General features: G+C 40.5%; 1 protein-coding gene across 5 annotated transcripts in view; it reads right to left on the reverse strand.

Annotated features, from left to right (window-relative positions):
* The window catches only part of DNM3 (dynamin 3), a 171,593-nt gene that overhangs the window by 149,948 nt on the left and 5,894 nt on the right, over nucleotides 1–15,751 (reverse strand). For all 5 annotated transcript variants that reach the window (XR_009487550.1, XR_009487549.1, XM_059854656.1 and 2 more), the window contains exon 2: nucleotides 4,891–4,964. Coding sequence is in view for 3 of the 5 variants with exons in the window: in XM_059854656.1 (XP_059710639.1) it covers nucleotides 4,891–4,964 (74 nt within the window). In the remaining 2 variants the exon portion in view is untranslated. The remainder of the gene's footprint in view (nucleotides 1–4,890; nucleotides 4,965–15,751) is intronic.

Genomic DNA, 15,751 nt, shown 5'->3' on the forward strand with positions numbered 1-15,751 from the left:
CCAGCTAAATTGCTTCTTACTTTGGGAATATTTCTCTTCTTTTGCAAGCAATTTTAATTCCAATTCTGCCCACCAGTATCTTTCATATTCTTGCTTGTATTTGCCAAACACTAACTTGATAAACACACTCCATTCTGTCATCCTATCAGTAATACAAAATACTGAACATCACCTGGAGGGGTGTCCCACTAAACAGCTGTGAATCCATCTCACAGGAGTCCTTGCTAAATCATGTTTTCCAAGATATTTTCAAAAAAAGGAAGATAATCTAAAAATCTTTACCGTAGACAAGGTAAGATACCACCTCACCTTAATTTACAAGCCTGCTACCCTGTAATAAAAAAATGTATTGCACTGCTATGACAGGGTTAATTCCCTTGATGAGTTTGTGTTGGCTGCTGTTCATCTCAAATACCTTTCAGATTGTTAGCTAATAACTACTGACAGATTTCTTTCTCTTTAAAGTGAACTTTGATTCTTCTGTCACTTTCCTTTATTATCTTTATAAAGATAAGCATATATAAAACCATTTTTCAATCTTAATGAGGGGATTCCATCTTTCCTAATATCACTGAGCACCAATCTGGGACCAAGGAAACAAAAAGTTCAGGCAAACCCTGAACCCATTAATTTGTCCCAACATGAGCTGAAGCTCACATCCCATTTTGAGGGTCCTGATGGAAAAGTGGCTGAGCCCAGACCTCAGCAGTCACTGGGATGAGCTCAGATCACCCCTACAGACAGCAACAACTGGGAGATTTACAGGTACAAAGAACATCTGCAGTCTCTCTGACGCTACATAAGCTTAAATTCAGGTTTCAGACCAGCACTGTCTCTCTTCCAGGATGTCAGTACTGTTTGGGGGGTGAGCCTTTCCTTAGCTCAAAAAGGGGTCACCCATCATTACCATCTTTTCCTCCTGCTGGTGGCACTTTTTAGCTTTTGGGGTACACAGCTCAGTAGTTTTACTGATCTCTCCAGCATCCCTGTTCATCATCTGAATGAGAGTGGGATCCAGGAAATGGCAACCACTGTCTGCCTTTCCTCCCTCTAAAGTGCCCATTCTCTTTCCTGCTATTGGTACAGTGGCATTTTTCCAGTTTTTGTCCCTGGAGACCTCCAAATGCCTGCCATCTGATGAAGTCTCTAAGATCATTTGTGCCAGCTGAAATAACCAGTCTAAAGTCTTTTTACATTTCTTTTTCTGTTCGAGGATTGTTTCTGCCACCAGATGGCAACAGAAGATGGCAATGCATGAAGAGTAGTCTTGCAATACACGAAATTTGGATTAAAGCTCTACTACCTCAACAGAAAAGAGCATCTGCAAGACTTCAGAAAAAATCAGAATGTCTTTTGAACCTTATGATTTAATTTCCACTTAGTATTCTAATTAACAGAACTCAAACAAATGTGGATATTGTAAATATGACTCATTTATCTAACAAATGTCCACCTCAGCAAAGAATTTCAAAATCTGTTAATCTGCTGAAGCAAGAACAAAATCTGAAATTTTAACTGCTCCAAAAACAGTTATCAAAATAAGGAAAAAAGCTCATCTAGAGCCAGGATATTTAAGATGTAAATAACAAATACCAGGATTTATACAGCAGGCAATGGATTCTTAACAAAGAGAAGACCTACTACAAAGGCTTCACATATTTTTTGTTGGCACTGCTGTTCAAAAACAACGTACTACCTAATCTCTCAGAATCTAGTCATTATCTCACCTGCAGAGGCAGAAGAAAGCACAGCAAGAAGAACAGATTGCCTAAGGTTATACAGAATGTATGGCAGCAGAAAGAAAAAAATAAACCACAAACAAAACCCACAACAAAATGAACAACAAACAAAAAAACAACAGAAACACCAACCCATCTCTCAAGATCTCAGAAATTTCAAATCATTACCTTCTAAAGCTTACTCAGCAGCGCCACTTAAAATATCTATTAACCGTAACAAAAACTGCTGTGTTAGATAAAAAACCACCAAGCTAAGAACTATAATCAAAGTTGTGAAACAAAAACTTAGGAAGTTGAAGAAATAAGTTTTAATGTAAAAAATAAGGAGCACCAACTCAAAGGAAGAAAAACCCACCACCTCACAAGCACACGCGAAATTCTCATCCCTGGTCATCTGAGCACCAACACTTACATCTTAAAGACACACAATTTCTCATATTATCAAACCCAGAGAAAAATACTCAAAACTATTAAAGACTGACTTGTTACTTACAATATTTAATTAAAAACTTTGTATTTGTCTTCAGTATTTCAGCAGAGTACAAATTTGCATGAATGTGGCGTGCAAATGCCATAAAGCCATTTAGGAATTGTACTGGTATCACCTAAACATGTCAGTGACTAAAGGAGCCAACAGGTCACTGTGAAATAGCTTTGTTCAAACTACACAGAATTTTTAAAATAGGTATACAAAATTCGAAAAACCACCCCATATATACTCCACATCTCTCATGAGATGCATTTCTTACTATGGGATTGTTCAATGTTACCCCTGCAGGGGTAACAACTCTTTACCCAGATGTGCCAGATCTCTCAGATGCTGGAGGATCCCTGGTAACCCCTCCCAACCAATTCCTGCACCCTTCCATGCCATGTCTGATCTAATAATGGTTGGGCAAAGCTTTCTCTGATGTGTACAAATGCCTCCTCTGCTAATTTTCATCTCTCAGTGCAGTGACTCAAATGAAGCTTTAACCTCCTTTGTCAATCAAATTCACATTCCAAAACTATTCTCAGACACTTCCAAAATGTTGCTGAAGTATCTTGTAGTCATCTGTGCATACCTGCATAGAAAGTGCCCCCTCTCTCCCAAGGAATACTCCAAGATTAAGAACAGTTACTTTTAAGACTCAAGAAAAATCCTAGGATTAAAAATTAGTTTTGTTTACTACAGCAACAAAAAGCTGATACAGCCCTCTAATTATTCTGTAACATTTTGGATAATTATGGGCTTCATAGAAATCAGCCCAACATCTGCTTCCTGTAAAAGAACACTGTGCTTTTCTAAGCAGTTTTCTTTATTTTCTTTTCTTAAAATTAGTTCACAAAGATAAAGGTGACTTTAAAGATAAAGTTACTTGGAATTTCACCATCAAAAACAACAACAGTGGAACAAAGTTTAAAGAAAGTAACAAAATAATTAAAGCTTGCATTTTAAAGGTCTTGGCATTTAATCCCCAACAAGAACTACACAGCATTTCCCAAAGGGAGAAATAAACCTTAACATCCAGGAAACACAAAATTAGGCTGAAACTCAGTTTTCCTGAATTTTTCAAGTTTTTTGTTGTGTTATTTAAGCTATAATGAAGAACTAATTTTCAGCAGAGAAGCTACCTGTACAAAACCTAGCGGCCTACCTAAAGGCAGTAATACTTTGGGAACATAGTAATGAGGAAAGCCAGACAGAGAAAAACCCTAAATCAAGAGACAGCAATGATTTTACAAAAGAGGTCAACACAGAGCAGTCAAGGTAAGTTCAGGATGGGTGCCAATGAATAAGTATTTATCCACTTGAGGTCAGATATAACACAGGTCCCCTCAGTTCAGCCTTTTTGAAAGGATTCAAAAAGCTCAAAGCTTTTGTCTCTTCTGCTCTTGCATTGTGGCATGGATCTGGAAAAGTCAGATGAAGACTCTCCACAGCTAAGTCTTATTCATGCATTTCTGCATCATCTGTCACAGGCCAAAAGCCAGATCTGCAGAAAAGGCAAGAGTTCATTCCTCCAACTAAAATAAATGTTAATGTATACCATATATAAAGCACTATAAGTGTATGACACACTGGACAATCCCAAAATTTCCAAGCTGAGCATGCAGATATACTGAATTACACTCTTTTTCCTTTCTCTTCCACACTGTAAACACCATGGAAAATTTTATAGAGGCACTGAAAGTATGATGGCATTTTAAAAGCAATAATTCAGAAAACACCCTGAAGCCCAAGCAGACTGCAGTCTACCTTCCTGTTGAACAATTTGAAGACCTTCAGGAAAGAAATACGCACAAAAACTTAATTACATCTCACACACAGGGACAGACTAAAGTTTTACAGGCAGCTACAATTTTGGTTTTTCCCCAGTTTCATCATGGTACATAACTCAAAGACCATTTTTTGGTTTCAGTGCTGGTTTGGATGTTATTTCATTTCTTTTTTCACTGTTTTGAGCAGAAGCAAATAGCAAACCAGGGATTTTTGTTGCTTACATTGGTTTAGAAGTAACAACACCAAAGACTGGAATGATGGTGAACCATAACTGCTTTTAGCTATGCCAGGGAACTGAGCTACACCACAGCAGATCAAGTGCCCTGTGGAAGAGTACAGAGTGGTGAATTCTCATGAAAGATCTCAATATGTCCCGTAGCTCAGTGGTACACCCAAAAATATTTATATTTTTGACCAGACAAATACCAGAACCCTTGTTTTCCCCCTAATCCACCTTCTGCTCTACTTAGTGCAGTGAGCCCAACCAAAAAAGACAAGTTCTGAAAACAGCCTGTGTGGAATCAAATCTGTGTGCACTGGAGCAGGAGCTAAAGGTAGAAGTGCAGCAATTTTGGTGTGTTAACTAATACAACTGCAAAGCTCATCAAGAAATGAATAAATCAAAGCTAATTTCCAAAGCATATTGCATGTAACGATGTGGATTCAATTCACCATGTGCTCCAGGATTTAGACATTACCATTTTCCCACAATGGGAAATGTGATGAGTTGGTCCTGAGCATACAATTTTGGAGCAGCAGCCCTTTGTTCCAGACAGTCTGGTGGCATCTTCCTTCACATTGCTCATGTCTTCTTAGAGAAGTTTTTTCTCCTGCTGAAGTACATCAGCACTTAGTCCAGGCATTGACCCAAAAAGAGGAAGAGATTACCTGTTTTAGCAGTGATGAGCTGCAGGACCAATGGTCGTCTTGTCACAATTCCAGAACCTCGTGGAAGAAAATCCCTAGAAACATTAAAAAATAGTTACTAGCCAGAAGCAATGTGCAGTTACATAAGATATTGGACTAATTTGGAACCTCCTCTGAATGAAAATTGAAAGGTGGTGTAGATAGATTTATAGCAAATACTCCTGTAATGTAGGGCTGTTAATTTTGGTTCAAGATAGTAGTCAGTCATTACATGAGACAAATGTGTATTTAAGCTCAATTACTGTCTCAGGGCATTCCCAAGCCTCTTCAAGACCATCACATATAACATCTCACTTTGCACAGTAACACTACATGAAGCCATGCCCAGATTTACCCAATGATTCTGTCATCACTGCACACTTAATCTGAAGAGGATCTGGACACAGGAATACACACCACACTAAAGCTCTGGACAAACCAAACTGGCAGCACTCTGCACTGATCTTTCACATACTCAACTTCTGCCAGTTCAAATTCCCAAATAACTTTTCCACCAACACATCTGCCCAAAAGTTTCTCAGTGAAGGCAGAACACTAAAGGTCCTGTGGGACAGAGGGAAAGAGTGTCCTTGGACCAGAAAGGAAACAAGAAAACGAACCTACCAGCTCTATCATATCATTATGCATGCCCATGGGCCTTTCCATGCCTCTAAAGACACGGAGACTCCTTATGCAACTGGAAAGAAACCCAAAGCAAAATAACACATTTTTCTCAGTGTCTTTCCCAGTTGCCAGATCTAGTAAACATTTAAAAACCATGAGATGAGATTCAGTAAGAGGCTTTGAAAAGCATTCTCTTCAAATAAGCATCTTCAGAGGAACAAAATTCAGGGGTAAACAGAGTTGCACAATGAGTGTAAGCTCATCAAAACCCCCTCATTTTTCCTGTCTCACAAGGGATGTTGAATCGCTTTCCTGCCTGCCTTAGCAGCACTGCTAACTCACCTCTCTGGCTCAGGTGAAAAGCAGTGCAGCAAAGGCTTAGGGCAGGAATTTTCAGTCCAAGGGCAGAGCTGATCTGGGTGACTCTTGTTATACACCTGAGTGCCTGTACAAAGGTGAGGCAGGAATGTGCAGTGTCTTTGGGAGGGATGGGGAAAAGGACATGAGCCAAAGGAACAAAGCACAGCCCTGACAGCCCTTTAGACACAACTGCTCAGACAGGTCTGCTCCAGCCACTTGGGAAATCACCTCCTGCCTATAACAACCACTGAGGATCTTCACACTGACCTTGCACTACTTAATGGAAGCCTGACTTTCACAGCTTCTTTAAAGGCCACACACAAACCTGTGTGGTTTAAAACAGGCCTTGAGGGTACATCTATGAAAAATAAACCACCCAAATATCCAGAATATCATTTGTGCAAGTCAGAGGATGTTAGGTCTGAGCAGTCCCAGGCCAAGACAGGCTCAGGAACACAAAAGTGAACCTCTTTCCACAAGCACCAACAAGGTGACAAAGCTGCAGCAGAGAAGAAAAACAGCAACTCTACCTGTGATAGGAGACCTGAAGGATTCCTTCCTAACATCTAGACATAAAAAAAAAATAAAAATAACATATGCAAGCAGTTCTAGGGCTCTGAGGAACAAGACCACCAGTCCCGTGCCCCACACCACTTTAGAACCCCCCCAGCATTTTGAATGAAACAGTGTTAATTTGTAGCTAAATTATGTTTCCCTTTCTCAGTACCTGTTAATGTGTGCTTACTGTGGGATTAGTCTGCAAACCAAAGCACACCAGAAAGGGGAGGCTGTTCAAACACAAGCTCACTCTCATTAACTTCCCTACTCAAACTCAGACCCGCAGGCAGAAGTACAATTAATTAGGAATTCAAGTAATTTCTAAAGCAAAGATACTGCAAAAACATCAGGTGTACTGATTTAAATCTGCTGTGATGCTTTATAACACTTGAGACAGCAACAGCATAGAGGAATTAGCTTAGACAGATGCCAAAGGCCTTCAGATAGGTCTCTATCATAACTTCAGTATCTACTAATGGAGAGAAAGCTGCCCCTCAATGAACATCTACTGCTATTTTCTCATGGGGAAACAGAAAATAGTAACGGGAACATGGTCATACTTCATGCACTGAAAAGAAGGAAGCCAGAAGGCAGCAAATTGAGATTACAGTTTCATACATTGGTTTTCAAGCACTTAGTATCTGTTTTTAAAAAATATATATAATCCCCCCCCTCCACCCCCCATCAAGAAGCTAAAATGAATTGCCACTCAGGACATAATGGTCACCTAAACCAGTGTCCTCTACAGCACCACAGGAGACAAGAAAATCCTTTGGGAAGTCAAAGGCTGAAAAGATTTATTGATTTTCTACTTCAGACTGAGCACATTCAGCGATAAAGAACACTGCATTCATGCAGCTCCCCGTGTACACAATGCTCACCTTTCTTCAACAGCAAAATTACAAAGAAAGGTTAAGACAACAATTTTTCTTCAGAACATGCTCTTAATATGCCCAAAAGTGATGGCACTCTTTACCCCTGTCCAATGAGCTGAACTATTTTCTGTTCAAGCAAACATCAGCAGAGAGAGGTTCCTGCTTGATGAGAGGGAGAGCTGTGTTGATCACATAACCAACTCAACAGTGCAGCAGCAGGACAAAAAACTTCTGCTACAAATGCACATTTTGAAGAGGGAAGAAGTCAAAGAATGAGGGTAATGGGCTTCACAGGGAGAGTTCAGAAGAAAATTCTCCCCCATCATTTAAGCACTGAATGGGTGTTTTACCTCTCTGAAAGAGACACTGACGTCAATCTGCCCACAGGGATAGGTTTTTTTTAACATTTGAAATTTCAGCTACAAGGCAATGACACCCGTGTGCATTCTCTGTACAGCTCAAATCAGAGGTTACAAATAAATACATAAACTCTACTTACAGAAAAAAAAAAAGGCAATTTTTTAAACACACACAGAAATCTAAGTCAAATCTGAAACATAGCTTGCACATCTTTAGGAAAAGCAACGTAGTACCACACAGCAGGGAATCAGATTAAATGCTGCACAACTGCTTCTGCAGAAATGCCTACTCTGACATCCACAGGACAGGACGCAGCTCCTCTTCCCCTTGGTACAGAAAGCATTCTCTAAAGGGTTTGTTAGGGGTGCTGAATGAAACAGCTCTGTATTAGAAATGGTCCCACAACTTATACAAGTAACAGCAGCAAGAAATACAACAGGAGTGAACAGAGCCAAGTCTCAAAGGCTCCTTCTGACCAAAAGGACAATGCCCTTCCAGGCCCTGATGGCACACCCCAACATTCTTCTAAGGACAGACTTGAGACATCTGCTATCCACACCTTTTGGTTAGCACGTACACATCTGTTCAGTGAAAGATGGGATAAAAAATTCACATCAGAGTTGAAGAAGCTGCAAAGAAATCCATCTAGGAAAATATTCATGCCTGAGAATTTGTGCTCAAAGACACCAACAAGGGGGAGAAAAGGCTGTTTCCTGGGGTGGGGGCAGTGAGTCTGGGACCACCTGTGTGCACAACTCCAGGGCCACTTAACAATGAGGAGGTGCAGGAAAGAAGAAATACATTGGGAATGAAAGCCCTGCTCCTTTAAGAGACATTCATCCTGCATTAAGATTCCAACTACTTTTACATCTTCACTCTCAGAGCATTCTCAGCACAAAGCACAGAGCTGACAGCAGCTGTACCAGCTCAGCAGCAGTGACAGGACAGCCCATCAGCAAGGCCTGGCCAGGGCTGAATTTATCAAATGCAAAGAGGAGGCAAACAGCCAGATCTGCCAGGACGGCCCTTCAGGATCTTGTCAATCTTAGAATGCACTCTGTTGTTAGAATATTGTTAAATACTTTCAAGAACAAAATATTTTCAGGACTAAAAAAATTTTATCCTATAAAATTACTCATGTCTTTCCATTTATTAATTTAATTTAATTTATTTTAATTTAATATTATTTATAATACTATATATTATTGCATAACAAAAGCTGTGTTGTCTTCTCAAGCACTGCTCATTTCCAGTATCAGAGATCTGGACAAGTGTATCTACTAAGTTTGGTGTCTACTGTTTGTTTAATGCATAAAGGAACATAGAGCAGCTTGAATTTGACTTGCTAAAAGCCAGGTCTCAAACTTACACCACAGGATGGTTAAACAAGTTGGCCATAGCAACACTTCAGCAGTTTATGATAACAAGCCAGTTTGGGCTTTAAGGTGAAAAAGTAATTAGAATACTCATTCATTGAAGAGCCTCATGGAAGAGATGGAAATTTCAGGAAGGGCAGAAACTGCAGGGAAATGCTGAAAAGCAAACTAGACAGGGGCTCCTCAGTGAGGTGGTCTCATCATAATGCAGGACTGCAGCTTACACAGGAAAACACATCAAACAAATAAACATAATGTGTTTCAGGGAGATTTCCAGGGAAAGTCTCCATTTAGGAGATCTTTAGCACACTAACAGTATTTATTATGCTTTAAAAAAAAAGACAAGACAAAATAAAACAGAAGAATCCCCAGTTTGTGTGAAATGTGATGATGCATCACTGTTTAAAACTTATTGTAGTTTCAAAAGAAAAACTTACATTTGCTTTTCTTTGGTCAGTATCACACAGGATAAATGGCAACTAATTTACATCAATACCAATATAATTAATTTATACAATACGTAGGGGGAATCCAGGAAATCAAATAACCGAGAAAAAAGTCAATGATTACACAGTAACTGCATTAATTAAAGAGCTACGAACAATTCTAATTGATAGTGATGAATTGTTAAAAAAATCAGAATTGCCTCCAAAGAAAAAGCCTCCACATTTCTCACAAAGCACAGAAACGTGCCAGGCTCAGGACAAGAGCCTGAGTTCTCTTACAAGAAGCAGAAATGACCCATCTCTTTCATTGTGCCAGACAGCATCATCAATGGCACAAGAGCTCTCCCACTAACACAAAGTCCATCCCAAGACCCTAAACCACTCCCAAATGCAGAAAGGCCCTGATTCATCAGCAGCTAATAAAACAACAGTGCATTGGTAACACTCCCCACAGGCTTTTATTCACAAGTTTTGCCAAGGAATGCAACACAGCTTTAATTGCATAGGAAGCACTTGTGCCCAAAGTCAAAAGTTTTCCCAGGCCTTTTTCCAGCAGTGTTTATTGTTTTACACAACTCCAGCCTGGCACACCAGGAGCACCTCTGGCCCATATTAGCAGCTGAATGACCATGCCTTGTGCAAGAGACCATACAGTTTCACAGGAACACTGACACATGTCCATACAGCATCTCCAAGTGCTGTGGAAAACACACAGAGGTACTCAAAAAGCTTTCATTTTTCTTCCATTTCTCATAGTTAGCCTCAAAGCAAAGTGCTGAAAAGCTCCAGAAACAGGAAAAAGCATGGTCCAATGTAAGCCTGAGGATGGGAGGCATTAAACATTTCTAACTACTTTCATCAGGTTTTAAAAACCCATAAACCACACTCAGGTAACTTGCAACTGGAGAACTCTTAATGCTAAAAATACACATCTGCAGACCTATTTTGCAGATGTGCTCATTCTATCTCACCTGCTCCTGTGCTCACCAACTCCACCAAAGGATCCAGCAGCAGATCTTTCACTCACTCGCTTTTAATTCATTACAAAGCAAGGTATGTCCAAGAGATAGGAAATGTACTTTGCATTTACACAGAGGACTTCCTAGGAATTATGTCCATGAGGTTTGTCATCACCAGCACAAGACACACTACCCTTCAAGTGCCAGTACAAAGATAACCCCAGGACACATTCTCAAGAAGGCTCAAAAGGCACTGCCTCAGGTGTGCGTTGCTGTTCTCAACCCTGTGCCTTTTTAATTCAGTAACACAGTAGTGTTTCTACAGGACACTGAAATTGGGCCATGTATGTTGTTCCTCCTCAGCTCCAAGTGCAGAGACCAGTTCTCATTGTCAGTCGTCACTTGATCCCTCATCTCCTTTCATTAGTTACAGAAGAGTAAATGGGTTTATGTTTGGCACAATGTCTGTCAATCAAGGTCTCCCACAGCTTTGTTCAATGGCCTAGCATAACGGGCCTTACAGGAAGATGTACAAGACAATTAATCTGCTTTATTGCAGACCATGATACCTATCTTAATTAGGCCTACCAGGCATGCTAAATGCATTTTAGAGCCTGTGGATTTTTAGTGATCTCAGATGTATCAGCTCCTGAAGCTCTATACTGATCTTTGCAGTGTTTTTTGGAAACCACACAGCATAGATGGCTGGTGCTTAGATCATGTTTCGTCTCAGTTTGCAGCAACCATTCTTTCAAGGCAAATCTTCCTTCTACTGACAGATAGTTTTAATTATCCAGCTCAATCAAGCACAGTAACTACACATTCAGCCCATGCAGTGTGTACAGGGCTTTAGGGGCAAATAAACAGAGTATCCAGACACCTTATTGCTGTCAACTCCTCCTCCTCTCAAGCAGGGTACATAAACTTGGTGGTTTTGAGAAGCCATTTTCCAATCCATCAATGTCTTTCACCACCACTGCTGAACTACTGGACCTCAACAGAAAAGCAGACACCCCAATTATCCTATCCATCACTTTCAAGTAAGAACACAGCTTGAATTAAGAAAAATAAAAAAATAGAGCATTGAAAATCTTTCACAGCACTAGAGCTAGCAGCCTAAAATATCTCTTTGGGTCCCTTTTCCCTCCACTCCTTTATGGAATTGAGACCAACTAAAAAAAAAACCCAGAAGGCAATGTTAAAAAAAAAAAGTCTACTCAAAAAGACCTAGCTGTGGGAATATGAGAGTGTTGATTCTAAATGTGACAAAAAAAAGTATTTTTGAAAAGCCCTTGAAAAACTGGCAAGGGATTCCAGTCACACTAACTGAGGACCTCCATTAACAAGTATGTTCAATGCCAGTGCTTAGGCACCACTCAGGTGAGAAAGCAAAGCTTGAGATTTCCTCTTCATGCAGAAGACTGGGGAGAGAGCAGGCTCAGAAATCCCTGCCATTGTACTTCTCTTGGATCTGGAAGATGCTTGCTGTAAGCAGTAGCAGCATTTTTGCCCAACAAGATGACAGAAGTTATTCATCTCCCCCATTAGACATCATAGGGCTATGAGAAAATCAGTGCCAAAAATTACTCTGGTCCTAATGGTAAAGTCTTCCATTAAACAAAATTGGAATTAACAGGTTCTCCAAAGTAGGGGACATTTGAACTCAAGTCTAGGAAGGCACATACCTTCTTAGACCAATCTAATGCTGTATTTTGACAGCAGTGACAGTACCCCACATCACATTTCCACACAGAAAAAGGCAGGACTGTTCACTGGCTCATCAAAAGAAAATGCACTCCCTAGGATTCAAGAAAATGTCTTTCACATGATAGAAAGTTTTTTAATCTCAGCAATGCTTACAGGACTGCAAACTTGCCATACACAGGCATGAGAACCTGCCAGGCAAAAGCCCAGGGTGTGAGATGAAGAGTGCTCTGTTTGCAGTGCCTGTGCTGTGCTGGGCTCGCTGGCTGAACAGAGGGGGAAGCTGCCAATGTGCAGGCTCGTGGGCAAGGCACGGTATGCACGATGCATCTGTCCTCCCTGGCAGGCAGCCAGCCCTCTGCTGCATCATCCTCCTTCCATGGGTGAAAATGCCCTTTTTCCTCTGTCCCTTTTAAGATTTTACAAAAGCTTCTGCTATTTCCTGCCCAACGGTGCTCTCTGTCAATTCCAAGCGGTGGTGGAAGGGGGAGAAAGGAAGCACAAAACACAAAGGAAGCCCAACAATTCCCAGAATTTTGGTGTCAAAAAGAATAAAGGAGACTTTGCAGAACAACTTATTCTCCCTAATCAGATAAGTTTGCTTTAAAGAAAAGGACTCATTTGCATAGGATGTTGGTGCATAAAAGCCCATCCATTCTCAGGATGAATACTAATGCAGCAAGATTCTGTATCTCAACACAAGAAACAAACAACAAAAATTCTTTACTCACTTTAAATTGTTGTCAGTGCTCTAAATAGACCTTGGCTGTTCGGGTTTTTTTTTTTTCAATCGCTTCCAGCTGCCAAATGCAATTAACAATGTTTCTTCAGAAAGATTTGAGTAAGAAGTTTTCCTCCATAATATAATCAGAGATAAAAATATGACTGCAAGGATCAGAAGGAAAACAACATGTCCCAACAAACCAGGGATATCAGCTACATGAAGCTAATTACTACAGAAATACTTGCATTTAGCAAATAATTCACCTCTTGATACTCTGTCAAGACAAATCTTTTAGATATCGTGAATTCCAAAAACCCAGAAAAAACAATCTGCTGCTCTTCCTCCCAAATCCCACTGTCCTGAGCTGGGATCTATCAATACAGACTTTTTAAACAGCAGCACAGTATACAGTCAGCTGTGACACAAAATTCAAGGACTTTTCAGAAGCATTGTGAAAATACATTTCTCTTTTGCAGCAGACTGTACAATTATCTTTTTTGATACATTTTTGATATATGTTTTGGTACAGTACAAGCCATTTCAGATAATTTTGCAAAGCTGGAATGTAACTGGATTCAATTCCTGTACTCCCTCTGGAATATATACACAGTGGGAACTGCAGTATAAAGAGCATGAATTTATTGACAGGAAGACAGCTACAGAAGGAAGGGGGAAAGGAGATTGTTTCCAAAACAAGTGATCCAAGTTTCTCAAATAGCTTCTCTTCTCCAGCCATTTTATCCTTTTCTACCTGCCCATTTATCCTTCTCTGAGCCTGTGATATGTGCAGATTAATACATTGTCCAGGACAATGTAAAGTCTGTTTAGCTCAACAGTGAAATTTAATACCAGCCATGATCTCCCATCTCTCTGCTCACCAGAAAATTAATTATTACCCCAAGAAAAACTTATATTAGAAGTCTGACCCAAAGAGTGTTTTCTGCTGCTACTTCCCAGAACACTACCAAAATCATTCAGCTGCAGATCTCAGCCCAGACTCCTGAGCTTCTCAGCCTCTTTCCCAGATCTGACAGACATTGAGGATCTTCTGCCAACGTTTGTTTAGCACCTGAACAAATAAGCAGGTGAGCACACAAGGGCACAACACTGTCTCTGATGGATTATGCCAAAATATCTTCAGCAGCTTCCAGCTTGGCTGATGAGCAGGGCTGGAAGAGATCCCAGTTGCCCCCTGACATGCAGCAGAGAGTAGAGATGTCTCCCAGTGGTTCTCATCCTTGCCATGCAGAGCCCAGGTGAGTTACACACAGGCAGCTTCAGAGCATCCTGTAAAGCTGAGCACCACTGAATGTGCACGGTTTAGGCACCTGCAGTGCACAGAGTAAACAAGGGGCCAAGTGCCCAAGGTTACTCTGGCTTTGATGATCTCATCTGTGAGGGCTGAAATCTGTATTACAGCAGAGTGCATCTCCTGCACACTTGAACAAAGAAATCAGGTACTGAATTAAAAGTCTAACTTCAACACACAAATTATAAAAGCTGACATTATCAGGAGACACTTGGGTTGAAAACCTCTCTTATCTCCAGCTACAGTCTCCTTTACATCCCAGAGGCTATCACAGACAACAGTGCTTGGCAGCACATCAAAGCCCAGCACCCAGTTAAATGGGATTTTGCTCCTCTCTAGTTCAATAATGCTGCCTTGTTCATCTCCATGCAACTTACTGAAGAAAAGGATGCAAGGTCACAGTTAAATAATGCTCATTTCCTGCTCTCAGCATATTTACACTGCAGGTTTACACTGCAGACACACAGCATTAAAGGGATTCTCAGTAGGCCGTTACACACGAGCACAGCAAATAGGAAATTCACAGACTTCTATATTTACTGTTGATGTTTAAACCCCCACCAAAACAGTAATAAAAATCTAAACACCAGAAAAAGCTAAAAAGTCTCTCCCCCTCAAGCCTGCAATCTAGGCAGTTTTGAGAAACCCATAAATACTTGGAGGAGCATCATCAATTTGCTCAGTGATCAACTGAGGGAAGGCAAACCACAACTATGATCTCTCTCTCAATGACTAAGCTATTACTGGTGCCTTTTTGGGACGAGCAAACACTGGCACATCTCAGCTGTGCAAAGCAGAATCCAAGGGTCAGTTTTGGTTCCACACAAATCTAAATCAGCCATCACTCAAACAAGAGAAATGCAAAACAGCAAGTTTTAGACAAAAATCACAGTTATCCCACACTGATTTTAAGATATGCTACCATCTTCCTTTACAGGTAGAAGCAAGTTAAAAATAAAGGAATAGAAATCTATATTCTACATATAGGTAAGGCATGTGTGGATACGCATGCAGGTAATATTTAAAAAGCTGTTTGAGGTCACACAGTAAAGAGTGGCAGAGAGCAGTGTCCACACTTCCATGTCTGTGCTGCAATCCATGGCAGCATCACTCCCGATGTTTACTGGTGAATGTCCAAACAATCCCATTGCTAACATCTATTTATCTAAACTGGAAATCCTTGTTTGCTATTTCATCTACACAGGAAAGTGACATAAGCTTGAAACATCAGCAGCAATGCCCATCAAGAAACAGCAAGACAACAAATGTGTTGGTTATTTGTTGATTTCAACACTACAAAATCCCAAGTGTGGGCTCCTTCCTGAAGGCAGTGAGTAACAGGATTTATAATATTATACAAGAGTCTAGAGAGTCAGACAATCTATGAAACTTTCAGAAGTGCCTCTATATTAAAAACCAGGGAAGTCTGGATAAAGTGAAGTAGGTTCCTTTGTGTGGCAGCAGCTCTCTGGCCACAGAGAGCAGGCACAGACTTTCCCAGATATTTTCCTGGGGAAGGCTGTGAGAAGCTCAGAGAAAAGAATGAGA

Source organism: Haemorhous mexicanus, chromosome 9 (genome assembly GCF_027477595.1).
Source record: "Haemorhous mexicanus isolate bHaeMex1 chromosome 9, bHaeMex1.pri, whole genome shotgun sequence".
NCBI lineage: Eukaryota > Metazoa > Chordata > Aves > Passeriformes > Fringillidae > Haemorhous > Haemorhous mexicanus.